Source organism: Rana temporaria, chromosome 3 (assembly GCF_905171775.1).
Source record: "Rana temporaria chromosome 3, aRanTem1.1, whole genome shotgun sequence".
Lineage (NCBI taxonomy): Eukaryota > Metazoa > Chordata > Amphibia > Anura > Ranidae > Rana > Rana temporaria.
The window spans coordinates 413,570,404-413,592,909 of NC_053491.1; the positions used below are offsets into that span (position 1 = coordinate 413,570,404).

A 22,506-nucleotide genomic window follows, 5' to 3' on the forward strand; every position below is an offset into this window, starting at 1 on the left:
TTAAAATGATATGATACCTTTAGTTGTAGGGTGGGTGATTTGGGGTTTTACTACTACAATAAAGATGAGTTCCAGGTTTAAGCTAGACCAATTTAACTATCATCATACCTGGAATTCAGCTGTAAAGCCCATGACACACTGGAATTAATTTTGGCCAATTCAGCAAGAATCAGATGAAATTGTAGCTGTATGAGCAGCTTTACAATAATAGAACTTAATAGGCATGCACGATGAGCTCCCTTGCTATATTACAAGCACATACCTCTTACGTTGTGGTCCATGGTTTGGCCACAGGTGCAGTCCAAGGAAAAGTGGAGCAAGAAAAATTAGCCATAGGTAGAAAATGAAAGATAACCCCTGACTAGTCTGTTAGGTCCCTTTATCTTTTGCTTCCATCCTGAAAATGGCCTATGCAACATGTATGTAACTAAAGACAAAAATAAATAAAACTGCATACTTTAGACCAAATACATACAGCTTAGCTCTGTGTTTTCAAAAATAAGTGTTCTGACAGTAAGTATACTTTCATGTACTTGCTGTGCTGGTTGAACAGTTGAAAGTTTTTATCTAATGTTTGACAGCTGTCATTGTGAATACAATGTATGCTCATTTTATTACAGCTACTGACCACTAGAGGGAGTCTGGTGATTTACAGTTACTGACCACTAGAGGGAGTTTGGTGATTTACAGTTACTGACCACCATGGGAGTCTGGTGATTTACAGTTTCTGACCACCAGAGGGAGTAGCGTAAAGGAAACCAGATCCTGGTTGTAAAAAAACTTGTAAAAAATGTCAGTTAGTGTCAGATTTTTCCCGTAGGCAATATTGCAGGCCCACTATAGGTTGTTGATCGCTGCCATTACTGGTACAAAAAAAATACATAAACATTTTATAAATCTATCCCATAGTTTGCAGACACTATAACTAGGCCTGCATTGGCCATAGGGCAAACCGGGCACTTGCCCAGTGGGCCGGGGCCACTAGGGCCGCCAGGCTGCAAATCCTCGCGGGGCCCAAGGGAGCTGGGCTACTCTTTGTGCCCGCACTGCTGAGCTAGCCTCTCTGCGGCTGTCGGTCAGGCTCAGCCATCGGCCGGGAGGACAGAAACATGAAGGGGGAGGAGTCAGATGAGACACCTATGGCCGCCCGTATAGGTCAGCAGTCGGTGCTGGGGGGCGTGACTAAGAAAGGGGGAGGAGCTAGAGCAGACACCTTGGACCACCAAAAGAATGCTCTATTTGTGGTAATTTCTAACCTCTAAACTGAATAAGTAATCAAAAGTTTAGAAACGTACCATCATCCAAATCTTAATGGAATAGCAGAAGGACTCAGGGAACCCCAGAGACCCTAGAGAGCCACCAAAATAAAGTGGGCGGGGAGGACTGTTGCGGTACACGGTAAATGGGTAGACTCAAAAAGAGCAGTAATCTCAAAAACAGATCAATTTATTAATATAATAACAAAAAACAAGAAATAAAAAAACATCAAACATTGACAACATCTAAAACAATGCACATAACGTGACGTCGAACAAATCACCGGAGATGCAATCCCCAGGAGAGGGTTTTTTGGGTGAAGGTTGGAGTCACGATACGGAAAATCTCAACTAGTTTTGCGATGGATATCGCTTCGTCAGGAGACAATCTAAAAGTATACAAACATCAGACATGAGTACACTGACACATAAAAAAATCCGCTGAGTGTAAAATATACACAAATTAATAACTGTGTTAAGTCGTGTACTGTTAAAAACTTTTAACTTTGAATTTCTCATGGCTGTCTTCCACAGGAAATGAGTCTAGTGTGAGTGAATGTGAGAGCCCGGGGGAATCAGTGCAGTTCTGTGCCGCAGAGAAAATTGCTGCCATATCATGCAACCAGAACGTCATAGAGCCAAGAGGTAATGAGCATGGACACTCGTCATATTACATCACCACGTCTCATATCATCCAGAGAGACTGCTCACTCTGTATATCTGATTCAAACCCATCAAGGGTCCCTCGTTTTGGTCTGATCTGTACAGTATGGGGTAGATTCAGATAGAAGTTACGCTGGCGTATCTATTGATACGCGGCGTAACTTCTAGGATGCTCCGGCGTATCTTTTTTCTGTATTCAGAAAACAAGATACGCCGGAATTTGGCTAAGATCCGACTGGCGTAAGTCTCTTACGCCGTCGTATCTTAGTTGCATATTTACGCTGGCCGCTAGGTGGCGCTTCCGTCGATTTACGCGAGGAATATGCAAATTAGGTAGATACGCCTATTCAGAAACGTACGTCTGCCCGGCGCATTTTTTTACGTCGTTTACGTTAGGCTTTTTCCGGCGTAAAGTTACCCCTGCTATATGAGGCGTTAAGTATGGACGTCGGGCCAGCGTCAAATTTTTCGCCGATTACGTCGTTTGCGCAAGTCGTTCGCGAAGAGGGCTGTGCGTAATTTACATTCACGTCCAAAGCATTGGCTTTTTGCGGGTTAATTTGGAGCATGCGCACTGGGTTACGTTCACGGACGGCGCATGCGCCGTTAGTCAAAAACTTCATTTACGCGGGGTCATGTTTTATTTACGTAAAACACGCCCACCTCTTCACAATTTGAATTAGGCGCGCTTACGCCGACAGATTTACGTTACCCGCCGTAACTTAGGGCGCAGGTTCATGGTGAATACAGAACCTGCCTCACAAAGTTACAGTGGCGTAGCGTATCTGAGATACGCTACGCCTGCACAAAGTTACGGCGGGCTATCTGAATCTAGCCCTATAGGTTTATATAAAATGCACTACTTATCTATCACTACTTATCTATCAAAAAGTGTTTCCCAGCGCTAAACCTTTTAAATCAATTTATAAATTGCTGCATTTGTAAAATCCAAAAGCCAATATAAAGGAATAGTGGTAAAAAAAGCACTTGTGGGTTTAACCAATCTTTTTTGTGTGCAATTTTTCTTTAAGGGGGCGTGACCGGGGGTGTGTCCTGAGCCTACATTCTTTTGCTAATAGGTGTCCCCTATTCCCATTTCAGAAAGTTGGGAGGTATGCACTACCATGCATTGTTCTGCACTGTAACGCAGGTGCATTGTTTTGCTGTGGTTGAGTGGCATTCAAAATTAATGGCAATTCAATGCAGAGGTTTGAAGCCAGGCTAAAATGACCTTGAAATGAAACTCTACCTTCAGAATAGCTTGCTTTAAGATGGTGATCAGATAATCTGCTACAGATACCTTTCATGCGTCATTCTGAAAAAAGGAGACCAACTGACTCTCATGAATCAAGAACATTGCTGTGACCAAGCATCTTATTTCACACTTGCCACCAGTATACAGGACACTATTGATGGTTGGAAAATAAAATGGGTTTCCAGCCTAAAGTGGCTGTAAACCTCAGACATGAAATGTGAACATCACCTCTGACAATTTTTCCTGACACCAAGAGAAAAATGGTGACAGGGGAGGGAGCTTGAGCAGATTGACAGCATTAGCTCTGTTTCTGTGTGGTGTGTGAAGGGATGTGTGTCCCTTCTCTCCAAACAGCTCTCGGAACTCTCCTATCTGAACTCTGCAGAGTGTAATTTCAACTCTCTTCCCATTTTTCTGACAGCTCAGACAAGCTTTATAAATTCTGGACTTTGAATGGCAGTATAGAAAGAATGTAGATAAACAGGGCCATTTTATTGTTTTTCGGGTTCTAAAAAAATGACGTTTTTAAGGGTCTAGAAAAAAACAAAGGGCTAGATTCAGGTAGCTATTACAGCGGCGTATATCCAGATACGCCGCCGTAATTTCAAATCTGCGCCGGCGTATCGTTACGCTGATTCTCAAAGGCAGATACGCTCAAAAAATAGGCTTCCTCCGCCGACGTAACTTGAATGCGGCGGCATATAATTGTGTGCAATATTACGTTGGCCGCTAGGGGTGCTTCCGTTGTTTTCGGCGGAGAATATGCAAATTACCTAGATATGCCGATTCACAAACGTACGTACGGCCGGCGCAATTTGTTTACGTTAGGCTTTTTCGGCGTAAGGTTGTTCCTGCTATTAGGAGGCGCAGCCAATGTTAAGTATGGACGTCGTTCCCACTTCGAAATTTTAATTTTTTACGTTGTTTGCGTAAGTCGTTTGCAAATAGGGCTGGACGTAATTTACGTTCACGTCGAAAACCAATACGTTGTTGCGGCGTACTTGGGAGCAATGCACACTGGCATATGTACACGGACGGCGCATGCGCCGTTTGGAAAACACGTCAATCACGTCAGCTCACCACACATTAGCATAAAACACGCCCCCCCTTCCACATTTGAATTACGCGGGCTTACGCCGGCCCCATTTACGCTACGCCGCTGTAAGTTAGGAGGCAAGTGCTTTGTGAATACAGCACTTGCCTCTCAAACTTACGGCAGCGCAGCGTAAATACGATACGCTGCACCGCCGTACGAATGGGCGCAGCTACGTGATTCTAGCCCAAAGTTTTTTTCAACCCGATCATTAAAACGACGTTGCCTACACACGATCGTGAAAAAAAAAATGCTCTAGCAAAGCGCAGTGACATACAACACGTACAACGGCACTGTAAAGGGGAAGTTTCATTCGGATGAGGCCACCCTTGGGGCTGCTTTAGCTGATTTTGTGTTAGTAAAAGACGATTTGCACTTTTCTGTCGGTTACAGCGTGATGAATGTGCTTACTCCATTACAAACGATCGTTTTTAATGACATAAAAAAAACGTAATTTTTTAGAACCCAAAAAACGGTCGTGTGTACGCGGCATAAGAGTTTTGTTATAGTTGTTAATTTTTCTTGTTATAGTTGTTCTATGGATGTGTTTTCCCTGTTGAGTTATACCATATACAGTATATATATATATATATATATATATATATATATATATATATATATATATATATACACACATATATACACACACAGTATCTCACAAAAGTGAGTACACCCCTCACATTTTTGTTAATATTTTATTATATGTTTTCATGTGACAACATTGAACAAATGACACTTTGCTACAATGTAAAGTAGTGATTGTACAGCTTGTATAACAGTGTATGTTTGCTGTCCCCTCAAAATGACTCGACACACAGCCGTTAATGTCTAAACCGCTGGCAACAAAAGTGAGTACACCCCTAAGTGAATATATTCAAATTGGGTCTAAAGTGTCAATATTTTGTGTGGCCACCATTATTTTCCAGCATTGCCTTAACCCTCTTGGGCATGGAGTTCACCAGAGCTTCACAGGTAGCCACTGGAGTCCTTTTCCACTCCTGCATGATGACATCACGGAGCTGGTGGATGTTAGAGACCTTGCGTTCCTTCACCTTACAATTGAGGATGCTCTACAGATGCTCAATAGGGTTTAGGGTCGGAATACATGCTTGGCCAGTCCATCGCCTTTACCCTCAGCTTCTTTAGCAAGACAGTGGTCATCTTGGAGGTGTGTTTGGGGTCATTATCATGTTGGAATACTGCCCTGCGGCTCAGTTTCCGAAGGGAGGGGATCATGCTTCAGTATGTCCAGTACATGTTGATATTCTTGGTTCTCTCAATGAACTGTAACTCCCCAGTGCTGACAGCACTCATGCAACACCAGATCATGACACTCCCACCACCATGCTTGACTGTAGGCAAGACACACATGCCTTTGTACTCCTCACCTGGTTGCCACAACACACGCTTGACACCATCTGAACCAAATAAGTTTATCTTGATCTCATCAGACCACAGGACATGGTTCCAGTAATCCATGTTCTTAGTCTGCTTTTCTTTAGCAAACTGTTTGCGGGCTTTCTTGTTCATCATCTTTAGAAGAGGCTTCCTTCTGGGACGACAGCCATGCAGACCCATTTGATGCAGTGTGCCGCGTATGGTCGGAGTACTGACAGGCTGACCTCCCACCCCTTCAACCTCTGCAGCAATGCTGGCAGCACTCATACGTCTATTTCCCAAAGACAACCTCTGGAAATGACGCTGAGCACATGCACTCAACTTCTTTGGTCGACCATGGCGAGGCTTGTTCTGAGTGGAACCTGTCCTGGTAAACCGCTGTGTGGTCTTGGCTGCAGCTCAGTTTCAGGGTCTTGGCAAACTTCTTATAGCCTAGGCTTCCTGTGACCAGTATGAGAGAGTGAGAGCGATAACACCAAATTTAACACACCTGCTCCCCATTCACACCTGACACCTTGTAACACTAACGAGTTACATGACACCGGGGAGTGAAAATGGCTAATTGGGTCCAATTTTTGACATTTTCACTTAGGGGTGTACTCACTTTTGTTGCCAGTGGTTTAGACATTAATGGCTGGGTGTTGAGTTATTTTGAGGGGACAGCAAATTTACACTGTTATACAAGCTGTACACTCACTACTTTACATTGTAGCAAAGTGTCATTTGTTCAGTGTTGTCACATGAAAAGATAGAATAAAATATGTACAAAAATGTGAGGGGTGTACTCACTTTTGTGAGTATACACAGACACACATGAACTATACAGACTAAGAATGGGACGCCATTTACTTTTTCAATGCAAAAGCGGAAGAAAAATGGATCAGTGTGAAAGCAGCCTAAATAGAAAACATTTCAAATATTTAAAAAAAAGGCATGGAAGTATAATATTTTGTCTATATCTAGTATGAAAATATTTCTGCTGCTGGGGTGCCAATAATTGAATTTGCGATATTATATCTCTAGATAACAGATCATGGAGACTGTCCAGGGGCCGTTCTTCCTGTGATGGGCACATTGAGCTATTTGCAGAGGACAGATGGAGTCCTGTGTGTCTTGCAAGCATCAAGGAAATTGATGCTGCCTTCTTCTGTGAACAAGTAAGCGCCTCTAACACAGAAATCTTATTTTTCTTAGCAGATCTTCAAACAACAAAGAAATAAATAATAATCAGCCAGTGAATTCAGCCACCCAGCAGACAGCTGTACTGAAAGTTATGTAGTCTAATGAGCTACCTTCACTCTGTTCCTTTCTATAGCATCAGTCTTAGGGTTGCAGTCTTAAAGGGGATATAAACCCTCATGTTTATTCACCTTAATGCATCCTATGGGGTCCTATCCTTCTGGGGTCCCCCGCTGGGGGACCCCAGAAGTTGATGATCAGGGCCACTCTGTGCAAAACAAGCTGCACAGTGGAGGTAAGTATGACATGTTTGTTATTTAAAAAAAATAAAAAACTAGGGTTTACATCTCCTTTAAAGTGGTTGTAAACCCTCTGCGGGAAGTTACACCTACAGGTAAGCCCAGATTAAAGCTTACCTGTAGGTGTTTGCAATATCTCCTAAACCTACACGATTTAGGAGATATTTGCCAAAAGAAATACACTGTTGTCTACGGCACATGTGCGCCGACAGGCGCACTGAGAATGCCGGTTTTCTCAATGGCTAATGCCGGCTCCCGCGTGCATGTCTTCGCCGCTCCGGCCAATCACAGCGCCGGAGCAGCGATACCCGGAAGTAACTTTCCAGAGAGATGTCTGCGGACGGAGGGGGGAGACGAGGACGGCTTTGGGGGGCTTTGATCTAAGGCAAGTAATTCATAATGAGCTAGTATGCTAGTCATACTAGCTCATTATGCCTTTGTCTTGCAGTTTTTTTGGGGGGGGGTTTACAACCGCTTTAAAGAAGTTGTAAATGCAGAAGTTTTTTTTATGTAAATGCATTCTATGCATTAAGATAAAAAACCTTCTGTGTGTAGAAGCCTCCCCTGCACCCCCCTTTACCTACCTGAGCTTCTTCTCTCTCCAGCGATGTCAACGATCCCCTCAGCCATCCAGGACACTTCTCCTGATTGGCTGAGACAGAGCAGTGGCGCCATTGGCTCCCGCGGCTGTCAATCAATGTCAGTCAGCCAATCAAGGGAGAGAGGGGGCAAGGCCATGTCGGGGCTCCGTGTCTGAATGGATACACAAAGTTCTGACTTGGCTTAGGTGCCCCCTGTAGCAAGCTGCTGGCTGAGGGGCACTCAAAGGAGGGAGGGACTAGGAGCAGCAAAGAAGGAACTGAGAAGAGGAGGATCCAGGCTGCTCTGTGCAAAACCAACTGCACAGAGAAGGTAAGTTATTTTATTTTTATTTTTTTAAAACAAGCCTTTACAATTACTTTAAGACTGGGGAGTAGCTCAGAAGCAGGGGACACACATGCCTGCATTTTATATTTAGGCCCCCTTCACACCAGTCCAGTGTATTGCGGGTGCGGTACTATATGCACGCCTCTGCTGACAATTAATCCTCAATCAGTGCACATTGAGGATACACCACTGACCTTAGCTGGGGGCTGGATAAAATCTTGTAGCGGGCTGGATGTGGCCCATGAGCTGTAGTTTATAGACCTCTGATTTAAAAGAATGGGGAGAATCAAAAGCGTCTGCCAGGTTGTTATTGCTCTCAGCGTCTTCCTTTTTGCAGTGACACCTGCACTCTCTTTTTTCTGGTTAGAGGCTGCTTTCGCACTGTGGGGCTTTGCCGGTAAAAAAAGTCCTGCCAGCTGCATCTTTGAGGCGTGGTAGGAGCGATGAATATACAGCTCCCACAGTGCGCCTGCCAATTGAAATCAATTGGGCAGCGGCTGTTTTGCGGGTGGGTTTAACCCTTTTTCGGCCGCTAGTGGAGGTTAAAACCGCAATGCTAGCAGGCAAAAATCACGGCAAAAACTACGGTAAAGCGCTGCTAAAAATAGTGGTACTTTAGTGCCGACACACCCAGCGCTTCAGTGTGAAAGTAGCCTTAATGTTACTAGGATAGGAAATGAGGGTGAATCTCCCAAGTGAGGGCACAAGCACCAAATAAAACAGACTTTCTCACTCTTACCCACTAAAAGAAAAATCTGGATTTGAGGGGTTTACCTTGAACAAGGTAAAAAATACAGACAATGGTTTGCTGGAGCAATAAACAAGTCAGTCTGTGAATTCCATCAGTCACTAGTATTAAAATGAACCCCTTTGTAGTGCCATAACAATAGCCATATGAGCCGGTGTGGGTGCTTTTGGGCTGGGAGTAGAGGGGGGAAGAAGGCTCTCTTCCCCTGACAATGTCTACCTATCGATGAAACGCGTTGGGCTGCCATTGGCTTGTGACATTAGCTTGTAAAATCAAGTCTGCTAAGGGATCAGAGGCTGCTTTTTCTCATTACAATCCTGTCTTCCCATTATGTGAGTGCAATACTTATGAATAAATACACGGGCCAGATACACGTACCTCGGCGCATATAAGCCCGGCGTAGCGTATCTCAGATACACTACACCGCCGCAACTTACAGCGTATTCTCCGTATCCACAACGAATTTGCACCGTAAGTTACGGCAGCGTAGTGTAACTGTGTCGGCGTAAGGGCGCGCAATTCAAATGGATAAGATGTGGGCGTGTTTTATGGTAATTCATCTTGACCCCACGTAAATGACGTTTTTTTTTAACGGCGCATGCGCCGTCCATGGGGGTATCCCAGTGCGCATGCTCGAAATCACGCCGCAAATAGTCAATGCGCCGGGCGGAAGTACGTTTGTGGATCGCCGTATCTAGCTCATTTGCATACTCTACGCGGAAATCAACGGAAGCGCTACCTAGCGGCCAGCGTAAATATGCACCTAAGATCCGACGGCGTACTAAGACGTACGCCAGTCGGATCGAGCCCACATTCTGTCGTATCTTGTTTTGTGGATACAAAACAAAGATACGACGAGGCATCGTAGAAATTACGCGGTGTATCAATGGATACGCCGGCGTAATTTCTTTGTAGATCTGGGCCACTGGGTTTATGCGGTTTTACACTATGGCTTTTGGTCTTTGTTTTCTTCATTTCCTTTGCGGTTTTTGATTGACAGTGATCAGCCAGGAGGGGTTTGGAGGCCTTGGTTACCACCATCCTTGTTACAGAGCACTATTTTTGATCTCCTATTATCTAGAGATCCCATGTAGCTGGTAAGAGTACAGTGGTGGCGGAATCCTTAGGGATTAACACGAGATTGGAGTGTGTCACTTTCAGAGCGGCGGATAGTTTTATTTGCACTTGCACGCTTAATGTTTGTTTATGTGATCACAGTTATTCAGTCACTGTCGATGTATGTTTACTAATTTTATCATGATATATTTAAAGGGACAGCGCACCAATTTTTATGTTTTAGTTGTGAAAAAGTTCAGCTTTCTTGACTTTGGGGTACCAGTGGACTTAGATCTTGCCACCAGTGCTGGGACATTCCAGCGACTGTCTTCCTTCCCTGGCTTTTTCATGTGCAGCATTTTAGCAATATTTTATAAGGCTTTGACGTGATCGGCATCAAGTTGCATCATTTTCTGTCTTGTCTCACTGTACAGATGGGGTGTACACCTCACCAGCCCCTCTTCTCACTGCTTGGCAAGGTAAAGTCACCCGTGCCTCCTGTGATGATACAGTGTCCAGAGAACAAGACTGCACTCCGGGAATGTGACCATCAAGTTGTTGATATGTGTGTTTCTGGTCTGACCACCTACCTGCAGTGTAACCGCTCCAGGTGAGCTTTGTCTATCATTTTGTATCATTCATTTCTTAGGCTCAGTAAATACGGACAGCCTTAAATAATAGGAATCTCTTATGCAGATTGCTTTATGTGCTATTTCTTTGGCAGGAGGAGGCATAAAGTGCATGTAAACTCCAGTTCTACAGCTTTCGTAAACTTATATTTTTGTATTGCAACGTTTCTTACTTGGAGCATCTACAGCACTTCCTGTTGCAGGCTGACAACATGAAGTCACTTCCGCAATTAGCAGCAGCGTTGTCAACAACTGCTAATTGAAGAGCACTGGATTTCTGTTGTCAGCCTGAAAAGGGAAGTGTTGTTACTGGCTGGATCTCCAGATAAATGGATTTAAAACAGATTCACAAAGTACAGTTTTCATGAGACATGATGTGAAATATAAGCATTCCCACCACTCCCACCAGCAACTAAGCTGGAGCATCAGAATGACCACCTGTTTAAAGGTAAGTCAATATGCACTTCATAATCTCCTCTCCATGGAATCAAACTTTCTTCCCTGTATTCATTATAGATGTACAGTATATCCCACTGACAGCTCAGCACATTCTTTTACCAGCATACAGACTATTGTTTCATTTTTTATTTTGATTGATCTATACGTTTTACCTATTGCACATTGTCCACTACCTATCAATATCTCTTTATTACTTGAATATATGTGCAGCACATATTTAAAGTGTTACTAAACCCAGGAGCCTGTATTCACTATATTTGGTCTCCCACAGTACAAAGAACATGGAAATGGAATTTTTTTAGTAAATATAAACTGCTAAATACCTTTTCTTATCAGCAATTTGAGCCGTTTTGGGACTTCTAGTCTGGTTAAAGCTTGTAGGAGGGGTTTTCATTTCCCCCTGATTGTCCTATGAGGATGCAGGACCCCTGACCCTCTGTCTGGACAGTGCTGATTGGCTCTGTGCTAATCACATGCACTCTCCTAAGAAAAAAAACAAAACACTCAAGCAACACACACCAAAATTTGCATTTGCAGCTTGTCCCCTAGCTCTGTACTATCAGGACATATATTGGGGACAGTGGAGGGGTGGAGTAAAGGAGACAGGATTAAATATCCTTTTTACACAATGTAGAGAATTAAAGGGGAGTTCCATTGGAAGTGGAACTTCCGCTTATATGACCCCCCCCCCCTCCGGTGCCCCACATTTGGCACCTTTCAGGGAGAAGGGAGCAGCAGCTCAGTCCGCCACCTCCCTCCCCTTCAGCCGCACATGTGTAGTAGGGACCTAGCCTTGAAGCCAAAAGGCTACACTGCCGGGTTCCCTTACCTGCAATGGCGGCGGAAGCACCCAACCAGCCGATGGAAACATTGCTGGACTCAAGGACAGGTAAGTGTCCTAATGTTAAAAGTCAGCAGCTACAATATGTGTAGCTGCTGACTTTTAGTTTTTAAAGGGGCGGGTGGAACTCCGCTTTAACCCCTTATATTATATTACTTTTGCCTTTTTAGATTTAATACCGCTTTAGCTTCATAAATGTAAAGCTTTAAAATGGTTGTAAACACTTTACAACCACTTTTACCTACAGGTAAGCCTAGATTAAGGCTTACCTATGTGCTCTAAATATCTCCTAATACCGATACCCGGAAGGAAGATGGACGCTTCTTGGAACAGGGGACAGCGGTGACACTGCAGCCTTCGGTTTCAGGTAAGTGACACATAATTGGCTACTATGCGATGCATAGTAGCCTATTATGCTTTACCGTATCAAGGAAACAAAGAGGAAATAAAACCTATCAGGGTTTACTTCCTATTTAACTCAGCAACCAGCTATTGGAATTCACAATTCACAAAGTACTTCCTCCCAAAACTGCGCTGAGTTTCCTAGGCGTAAGTCGACGTAAGTGGAAGTGGGCTTGAGCCATGCTAATGAGGCGTGACCCCATGCAAATGATGGGCCGAGCGCCAGACAGATACGTATCGCCAACTGCGCATTCGCCGCCCCGTGGACGCATCCCAGTGCGCATGCTCACAAATACGTCGGAACAACTGCCTAAGATACGCCGGATCACTGCCTACGGCGTGAACGTAACCTACGCCCAGCCATATTCACGTACAACGTAAACTATGTAAAATACGCCTGCTTGTGTTCCCTGGTGCAGCCCTTTGCATGGATGCTGCTGAGTTACACCTCCTTTATAGGGCATAACTTTATGCCGTACGTACAACTTACGCGCACCAGTCGTAGCCTGCGTCGGGCGCAAGTACGATCGTGAATCGGCGTATCTCCCTCATTTGCATATTTGAATAGAAAATCACTGGGAGCGCCACATACGTCCAGCGTAAATATGCGCCCACTCTATGCCGGCGTAGGCAAGTTACGTCGGTGGAATGAAGCCTGTTTTTAGGTGTATCTTAGTTTTGTGGGCACGGCGCACAGATACGATGGTGCATATTTGCACTTACGCGGCGTATCTCTAGATACGTCGACGCAAGTGCTTTGTGAATCCGGGCCTTTGTCTTTAAAGTGTATATTATGTGTGCTTCTTACATAGACAAGGTTTATGGAATATGTAATGGAAACCACTGACATTGAGTCACGCCACATGTGTGTGTTTATATATAGAATAAATTAAGATTCACATAAATAGGTTGCACTCTGAAATTATTATTTTTTAACATGGAGGGGTCCATTCCCTACCCCAACCTCTTGAACCCTATAAAGCAACAGCGAGACCCTATGCCACAATTGCTATAACCTCAATTTACTGAGCTACAGCAATCAATATTTGCCATTATGAATGCTATTCTCAGAAATGAATGATGGAAAAAAAGATAATTAAAGCAAATAACAGCTTGTTATTGCTTATTGAATTGACTCTTATGTATAGCTATTGATTTATCTCACACAGGCAAATTTTATGTTATCTATATCAATTATAACTGTAAGCACCCTAGGACTTCACATGGAAAGCGCTGGCCGTTAGCGCTAAATCGGCACTCATTTGCTCTGCTTTTTGGCCGCTAGCGGGGTGCTTTTAACACCTAAAAAAGGGTTAAAAACATTTAAAGCGCTTTTCAGGAGCTTTGAAGGCGATTCCCCATTCATTCCAATGGGCAGGGCGTTCTGGGATTGCTAAATACAGAGCTCCCAACCCACCCAAAGATGCTGTTTGCTGGACTTTTTGGAATGTCCTGCAAGCGCACCGCCCGAGTGTGAAAAGTCGCACTGGCATGAATGGGAGGCGGTTTTCAGGCACTTAGTAGAGGCTTTTTCCAGCGCTAAAGCACTTGAAATCCACCCCAGTGTGAAAGAGGTAATTTTTATCAAATCTGCTCCCAAATTACAAAATGAATTGTAGTATGTCTTTGTACTTGGTAAGTAGTTGTAAACCCTTAGGCCCCGTACACACGGTCGGACAAAATGAAAACGGTCTGTCTGACCATTCTCATCGGTTTTGTCCGACCGTGTGTACAAGGCCTCACATATACCTGATGAAGTAGTGGGCCTCCATATGAATGAATGAATGAAAACTTATATAGCGCAACACATGCGAACTTAATCGCCTCTGATGAAGTAGTGGGCCTCCATTGACCTGATGAAGTAGTGGGCCTCCATTGCCTGATGAAGTAGTGGGCCTCCATTGACCTGATGAAGTAGTGGGCCTCCAATGACCTGATGAAGTAGTGGGCCTCCATATACCTGATGAAGTAGTGGGCCTCCATATACCTGATGAAGTAGTGGGCCTCCATATACCTGATGAAGTAGTGGGCCTCCATATACCTGATGAAGTAGTGGGCCTCCATATCCCTGATGAAGTAGTGGGCCTCCATATACCTGATGAAGTAGTGGGCCTCCATATCCCTGATGAAGTAGTGGGTCTCCATATCCCTGATGAAGTAGTGGGCCTCCATATACCTGATGAAGTAGTGGGCCTCCATATACCTGATGAAGTAGTGGGCCTCAGGTGATACACAGAGATTAAACAACTCATCCTACATAAGAGAGCTGTGAGAGTTGATTGGAGGGAAGGGACAAACCCACCTGCACACAAGAACATAGCTGAGACTGGCAATCATCTCTCCTCCCTGTCAGTTTTTTTCTCTTGGTGTCAGGAAAACTTGTCAGAATGAATTCATGCTGATAGCAGAGAAAAGAGGCAGCAGAGAAAAATGACACTTATGCCTCGTACACACGGTCGGACTTTTGACCATGCAAAAGTCTGCCGTGAGTCCGTTGGAAGTGCGACGGAAAGATAGAGATAGAGAACAGGACTTCCGACCAAAAAAGTCAGATGAAGGCTACACACGGCCGGACTTTCTGGAGAAAATAAGTGCACGCTATAGAGGGATATGCTTTGTTCATATTTCATGTCTGAGGTTTACAACCACTTGAAGGACCAGGTTAATTGTGACACTTTTTTTTGTTTACAAATTAAAACTTTTCTTTGCTAGAAAATTACTTAGCACCCCCACACATTACTAATTGTATTTTTTAGCAGAGGCTCTAGAGCAGGAGTAGGCAACCTGTGGCATTCCAGTTGTTGCAGAAATACAATTGTAACTGCCAACCTTGCAATGCCTCATGGGAAATGTAGTTCCACAACAGCTAGAGCGCCAAAGGCTGCCTACCCCTGCCCTAGAGAATAAAATGGCGGTCATTGCAAATTTTTTTTGTCACACTGTATTTATTTGCACAGCAGTTTTTCATACTACTTTTTTTGTAGTTTTGGAAAAAATACACTTTATCAGATTAACCACTTAACCCCCGGACCATATTGCTGCCCAAAGACCAGAGCACTTTTTGCGATTCGGCACTAACTGACAATTGCGCGGTCGTGCGACGTGGCTCCCAAACAAAATTGGCGTCCTTTTTTCCCCACAAATAGAGCTTTCTTTTGGTGGTATTTGATCACCTCTGCGGTTTTTAGTTTTTGCGCTGTAAACAAAAATAGAGCGACAATTTTGAAAAAAATTATATTTTTTACTTTTTGCTATAATAAATATCCCCCAAAAATATATAAAAAAATCATTTTTTTCCCTCAGTTTAGGCCGATACTTATTGTTCTACATATTTTTCGTAAAAAAAAAAAATCGCAATAAACGTTTATTGATTGGTTTGCGCAAAAGTTATAGCGTTTACAAAATAGGGGGTATTTTTATGGCATTTGTATTATTATTTTTTTTTACTAGTAATGGCGGCGATCAGCGATTTTTTTTTCGGTACTGCGACATTTTAGCGGACACTTCGGACACTTTTGACACATTTTTGGGACCATTGGCATTTTTATAGCGATCAGTGCTATAAAAATGCATTGGATTACTATAAAAATGCCACTGGCAGTGAAGGGGTTAACACTAGGGGGCGGGGAAGGGGTTAAGTATGTTCCCTGGGTGTGTTCTAACTGAAGGGGGGTGGCCTCACTAGGGGAAATCACTGATCTTCTGTTCATACATTGTATGAAAAGAGGATCAGCATTTCCTCCCTGACAGGACCGGGAGCTGTGTGTTTACACACACAGCTCCCGGTCCCCGCTCTGTAACGAGCGATCGCTTGTGCCCGGCGGCAATCGCGCCTGCCGGGCACGCGCACGGGAGTCGGGGGGCCTGCCGACGTTATATTACGGGCTCTCGCGCAGGGGAGCCGACTTGCCGCCGTAAAACGATGGTGGGCGGTCGGCAAGCAGTTAAAAAAAAAAACACTGGGCCAGATTCACAGACAAATACGTTGCGCAGCGGCGGCGTAATGTATCCCATTTACGTTACACTGCCGCAAGTTTACAGCGTAAGTGCCTGATTCACAAAGCACTTACCTGAAAACTTGCGGCGGTGTAACGTAAATCCGCTCGACCCAAGCCCGCCTAATTCAAATGGGGCGGGCACCATTTAAATTAGGCGCGTTCCCGCGCCGAACGTACTGCGCATGCTCCGTCCGTCAAATTACCCGACGTGCATTGCGCTAAATGACGTCATTGGTTTCAACGTTAACGTAAATAGCGTCCAGCGCCATTCACGGACGACTTACGCAAACTACGTGAATTTTAAAATTTTGACGCGGGAACAACGGCCATACTTAACATTGGCTAGGCCACCTAGAGGGCAGCCTTAGTTTTACGCGGCGTATCTCGACGGAAACGACGTAAATTTAGAGCGACGGTAACGCGTACGTTCGTGAATCGCCATAACTAGTCATTTGCATATTCTACGCCGACCGCAATGGAATCGCCACCTAGCGGCCGGCCTAGAATTGCATCCTAAGATCCGACGGTGTAAGTCAATTACACCTGTTGGATCTTAGGGCTATCTATGCGTAACTGATTCTATGAATCAGCCGCATAGATACGACGGGCGGATCACAGAGATATGACGGCGTATCAGGAGATACGCCGTCGTATCTCTTTTGTGAATCTGGCCCTTTATATATAACTTAATTTAGTTGGTAAAATATGAAAGATGGTGTTACGCCGAGTGAATAGATACCTAACTTGTCATGCTTTAACATTGCGCACACCCGTGGTATGACGACAAACTACGTTACGTAAAAATCTCCATAAGCGACGCTTAAAAAATAAAGAAAAAGGTTTGGGAACAACTGCGCTAGGGTGAAAGATTGGGATTAATAAGCAGCAATTAGATTGTGTATAAGCAAAGTAAATAACGGAAAAAGGAATAATTGCGCTATACCCAAACGTGCACTTGTGTTTAAACTAATGACCAAGTGAATGTGCTAAACCACTGTATCTGTGTTTACGGGTGGAGTGAGTGACGTGTGGACGCCATCCCCTTCATTACTCCAACGAGTGGCTTTTTGTTCCTGATACGTCCGGCCGGCGTTACAGGCCAATTGCTGGTTTTTTTCAACTGAATTGTGAGTTGTATGTACATAGTTTTACTATTGTTTTTAATAAATCACCCGGATTTTATGCCATGTGGAGCTCTGTCTTGTCTTCTATGTCCATCGTTGAGCACGGATTGGTTCTAGTGCAAGTGGAGGACTCACTACTGCCTTAAAATCTTTGGTTGAGAGATATGTTGATAGTGGTCCGGCAGGACCCAGATTTCTGGTAAGCAGCTGCATGATTGGTGGAGGATTCACGTTTGGTGCTTAATTACAACAATCCTGGAATCTTCACGGGTGTCTTCATTTGCCATATGGACTTACCACTTATCTTCTAAAATTTATTTTTGGACTTTATGGACTTCATATCACTATATGTTTTGTTATTTCTTTCAACAATCATTGTGGTTATGGTTTACAATTATTTATGTTACTGATCACTTGGTTCATATACATTATTGCTAGCAGAGAGGCTATTTGGCCCCCTGACTCCACTGAATTTGTGTACCAAACACAGATACAGTGGTTTAGCACATTCACTTGGTCATTAATTTAAACACAAGTGCACGTTTGGGTATAGCGCAATTATTCCTTTTTCCGACGCTTAAAAAATGTTTACAGGTTACCAGTTTAGAGTTACAGAGGATGTCTAGTGGTAAAATTATTGCTCTCGCTCTGATGTTCGTGGCATTATCTCACATGTGTGGTGCAAACACCGCTTATATGTGGGCATGACCTACGTATGCGTTCAACACTGCACGCAAGCATGGGGATGCGTTAAACATTTTTTCAAATCATTATTTATTTTATTACTTTTACTTTTTACACATTTTTTTTTTTAGCACTTTTAATGCCGTCACAAGAAATGTAAACATATCTTGTGACAACAATCAGGGTCCTCTTTAAAGCGGAGGTTCACCCATACCTTACACATTTTCCCCTTCGCTTCATGCTCGTTTTGTCTAGGGGAATCGGCTATTTGTTTTAAAATATGATCCGTACTTACCCGTTTACGAGATGCATCCTCTCCGCCACTTCCGGGTATGGGCTGCGGGAATGGGCGTTCCTTCTTGATTGACAGTCTTCCGAGAGGATTCCGACGGTCGCATCCATCGCGTCACGATTTTCCGAAAGAAGCCGAACGTCGGTGCGCAGGTGCAGTATAGACCCGCACCGACGTTCGGCTTCTTTCGGCTACGAGTGACGCGATGGATGCGACCGTCGGAAGCCTCTCGGAAGACTGTCAATCAAGAAGGAACGCCCGCTCCCGAAGACCCATACCCGGAAGCGACGGAAGAAGATGCATCTCGAAAACGGGTAAGTACGGATCATATTTTAATACAAATAGCCGATTCCCCTAGACCGAACGAGCAGGAAGCTAAGGGAAAAAAAAAAGGAATTGGTTGAACTCCCGCTTTAAGGAGAGATCTGGGCTCAATAAGACTCTACATCTCTCCTCTACAATGGAAAGCATTAGATCAAAAAAGACATTGATCTAGTGCTTTAAAAACAAAACAAAAAAACAATGACATTGTTCACTTTGGACAGGAAAGTGATGTCATGATGTCGCTCCGGTCCTCCTAGGCCATAGAGATGAGTGAAGGCCATCTTTCCTCTGTTTATCTCTGTGGCCAGCTGTCGTATATGCCCCCTCTCACACATGTGCACTGCAGTGTTGCCAACTGTCAGTATTTTTGTTGGAAGCCAGTAAAAAAAAGGGCAATTTTCTTCTGCCAGTAAAAGTAAAGGGTTACCAGTAAAAAATATGGCTGTGACGCTCGGCTGAGCTGACTGAGACCATCCGAGTGCCTACTACAGTGTGTTGGGGCGGCTCTGGCGGAGGCGATGCCTTAGCATGTCGTGTGATGTCATGGTGCAAAGGAGCCAAGCCGTAGCGGCCAGAGCCTGGTGTCCGGGTCTACAGTATGGGAGCAAGGCAGGCTGGGACCAGGACCGTCTGTGCTGTTTAAACTAGAGTGGACTGGAGGGACCACTTGGCTTGGAGAGAGACTGTCACTGGGACGAGTCGTGTTGGGGAGGTCTCATCATCATCTGTCGTGCTGCACACTGCTGCCAGTGTCACTGTGAGAGTCAATTTTATGTGTGTGTGCCACCCATTCTAATTTTCTGTCCCTGAGCTTACTAACTATATCGAAAATAAAATAAGTAATATGTTTTTTGCCTTATTATCTACCTTAAATCATATTGCTTATTGCGTATTGTATTTGTTTGTAGCCTAAATAATATGCACTTAAAACTGTAATTTTGTAACTTTTGGAAATGCCAGTAAAAACTTGGCTGTTCCAGTAAGTTTTGAGTGTTGTGTCAGTAAATTTCAATCTGGTAGGTTGGCAACACTGGTGCCCTGCAATTTTCATTCAGATCAATAGAGAATTTTTACTCCGAACAATGGGTGCATGCATGGAACCCAGTGAAGAAGATGAGGCTTTAAGGAGTTTGCACAGTGAAGATCTCGTTGGAATGGAGACAGGTGAACATAAGACGTGCGTAGAGTGCTGGGGGCAGGCCAAAACAATCCAATAAGTAAAATCACAGTTTAAACACTTGACTTGAGTCTAATTGTAAACCTGTCTTTGTAAAATCTGATTTGCCACAAATGGATACAGAAATGTAATTTTCACCCCCCTCTTTAGGGGGTTCAAGGTATAGTCATATGACCTTTGTCTTGGGTTGATCATATAAATTTGGAGTTGCAATCTCACATTATCTCTGTGTCTTTCAGAATGGAGGAGTCTTGGCTTGTCTGGCTCACCATATGCCTAGCTGCTGTAATGATCATCGTGTTCTGTTGGGTTCGTGTGGTCAAGTCTACAAAGTGCTGCGCTCAGTGTTTACACAAGAACATAACGTCCCTATTCTGTAAGAAAGCACAAGCTCGACGGGAGTTGCATTCACGCAGGAATAATTATCACAGGGAGCCCATTAATGTTACTGTGCAGGAAGCGCATAGCCCCCCGTCTTCTCCTGGAATCATTCAAGATCCAAGCGGTACGTATCTTCAGGCTGCTTGGGGTGTGTGAACATCAAACTTTACTATACAATTCAATCTCAAAACAGACCACAATGGATACAAAATGAGCACAAGATTTACCCCCCTTCACGACCAGGCAATTTTTGCAATACGGCACTGCGTGGCATTTTTTTCCCACAAATAGAGCTTTCTTTTGGTGGTTTTTGATTACCTCTGCGTTATTTTTTTTGCGTTATAAACAAAAAAAAAAGACAGACAATTTTGAAAAAAAATAAATATTATTTTATTTTTCAGTATAAATTCTATTCAATCATTAAAAAAAAATCTAATTCCATCATAAATTTAGGCCAATATGTATTCTGCTACATACTTTTAGGAAATAGGTAAAAAATATAATTTTAAACACACCCTGTCCCGCCAAACTTACATGAATAGGGCCCGCATATGAAAACGGTGTTCAAACCACACATGTGAGGTATCCCCGCGATCGTTAGCATGAGAGCAATAATTCTAGCTCTAGACATCCTCTGTTACTCAAAACATGCAACCTGTAGAATTTTTTAAACAACGCATATGGAGATTTTTAAGGGTAAATGTTTGTCGCCTTTCTACAAGCAGCACAACTTTGAAGTGTGACATGTTGGGTATCAATTTACTTGGCCTAACGTCATCTTTCACAATATAAAAGAAAGTGGGCGAACTTTGCAGTTGTCATATTTTTTTATGAAAAAAAGTAAATTTTTCCCAAACAAGGGCGCTTGTAAGACCACTGCGCAAATACAGTGTGACAAAAAGTATTGTAACGACTGCCATTTTATTCTTTAGGGTATTAGAAAATATATATATATATATATATATATATATATATATTTATTTATTTATTTATTTTCTAGTAAACAACAAGTTTGAAAAATCGGCCCATTCTAAAGCCTCATACTCACGATCGGACTTCCATCTGACTTTTCCGTGGATTTTTGTGAGAAGGGGCGTTGGCCGTGAACTTGCTATGCATACACATGGCAGAACATTTTCAGCCAACATTCACCAAACCACGTGTTTTTTCAGCTCTTTACCGCCGCCCTTTGGGCAACTTCTGTTGTCTGATGTTTATCATTGGTTTGGAGAATGCGTGTTTATACTTTGGATTTTAGTCCGATGGTCCGACGGAACATGTTTGTTGTTGGAAAGTTTGAGAGCATGCACAGCAAACATTTGTCCGTGGAAATTCTGACAAAAATTCATTGTCAGAAAGTCCGATTGTGTGTATGGGTCTTTAAAGTGGTTAAAAACAGAAAAAGCTGAATTCTGAGTCCTTGCAGAGTCATTTAAATAATGTATTCCGTGTGTATAATTTGCTGTTGTCATTTTTTCTTTTGCCAAGGAAGTAACAAGAGTTGTTTATGTTTGCTTTACAGAAGTCAATGCCTTGCTGGCTCCTCATGGCTTCCGTCTGAACAACACCATCACCCCTCCACCTAGTTATATGCATGCTTTGAAGGTCCTGTCCCGGCCTCTGGAGAGCACTCAGACTCCGCCCCCAAGCTACCTGGAAGCTCTGAAGATTCTTTCCCGGCCAATCTTGGTCCATGTAAATGCAGATGACTGCATCGAGGACAAGGAGGACCTGACAGTCCTAACACACAAAGATAAGGAAGAGAAATCATAGGACAGTTTTTTCAGTGTAAAAACGCTATTTATAAAATCCAGAAACTTTACACCCTTGAACTCTTCCTGCTCTTGAATTTTGTATAGTTTGCGATTCTGTATTGATCGGTCCCTGGAATGTGGACTGTTGAAGCCACATTGCAATCTGTCAAGACCAACTATGATCAGAAAATAAGCCGACAACAGCTACAAGCCTCTGTCTTTAGAGGACTCCTCAACCTGAAATAAATGTTTCCTTTTACAAAATTATACAAAGAAGATTGTAATCATTTTTCACAGAATAGATTAAGCCACCAAATTGCATTCCCTGCTGTGTATGTTTACCCTCATTATTGATTACTAATCTGCAACATACAGTGCATCCAGAAAGTATTCACAGCGCTTCACCTTTTCCACATTTTGTTATGTTACAGCCTCATTCCAAAATTGATTAAATTAAAGGGGTTGTAAAGGTTCATTTTTTATTTTCTAAATAGGTTCCTTTAAGCTAGTGCATTCCCTTCTAAATGTTTTTTTTTTCTTTGTCTGAATTTCTCACTTTCTGTTCTT

At 43.4% G+C, this 22,506-nt stretch overlaps 1 protein-coding gene across 1 annotated transcript in view; it reads left to right on the plus strand.

The window, feature by feature from the left end:
• LOC120933087 (scavenger receptor cysteine-rich type 1 protein M130-like) overlaps positions 1 to 22,206 on the plus strand; it is a 55,352-nt gene extending 33,146 nt beyond the window's left edge. Inside the window, exons 4-8 of the mRNA XM_040346086.1 lie at positions 1,791 to 1,901; positions 6,689 to 6,822; positions 10,309 to 10,484; positions 20,044 to 20,309; positions 21,708 to 22,206. Coding sequence (XP_040202020.1) covers positions 1,791 to 1,901; positions 6,689 to 6,822; positions 10,309 to 10,484; positions 20,044 to 20,309; positions 21,708 to 21,958 — 938 coding nt within the window. The 3' untranslated portion in view covers positions 21,959 to 22,206. The remainder of the gene's footprint in view (positions 1 to 1,790; positions 1,902 to 6,688; positions 6,823 to 10,308; positions 10,485 to 20,043; positions 20,310 to 21,707) is intronic.
• The last annotated feature ends 300 nt before the right edge of the window (positions 22,207 to 22,506 follow it).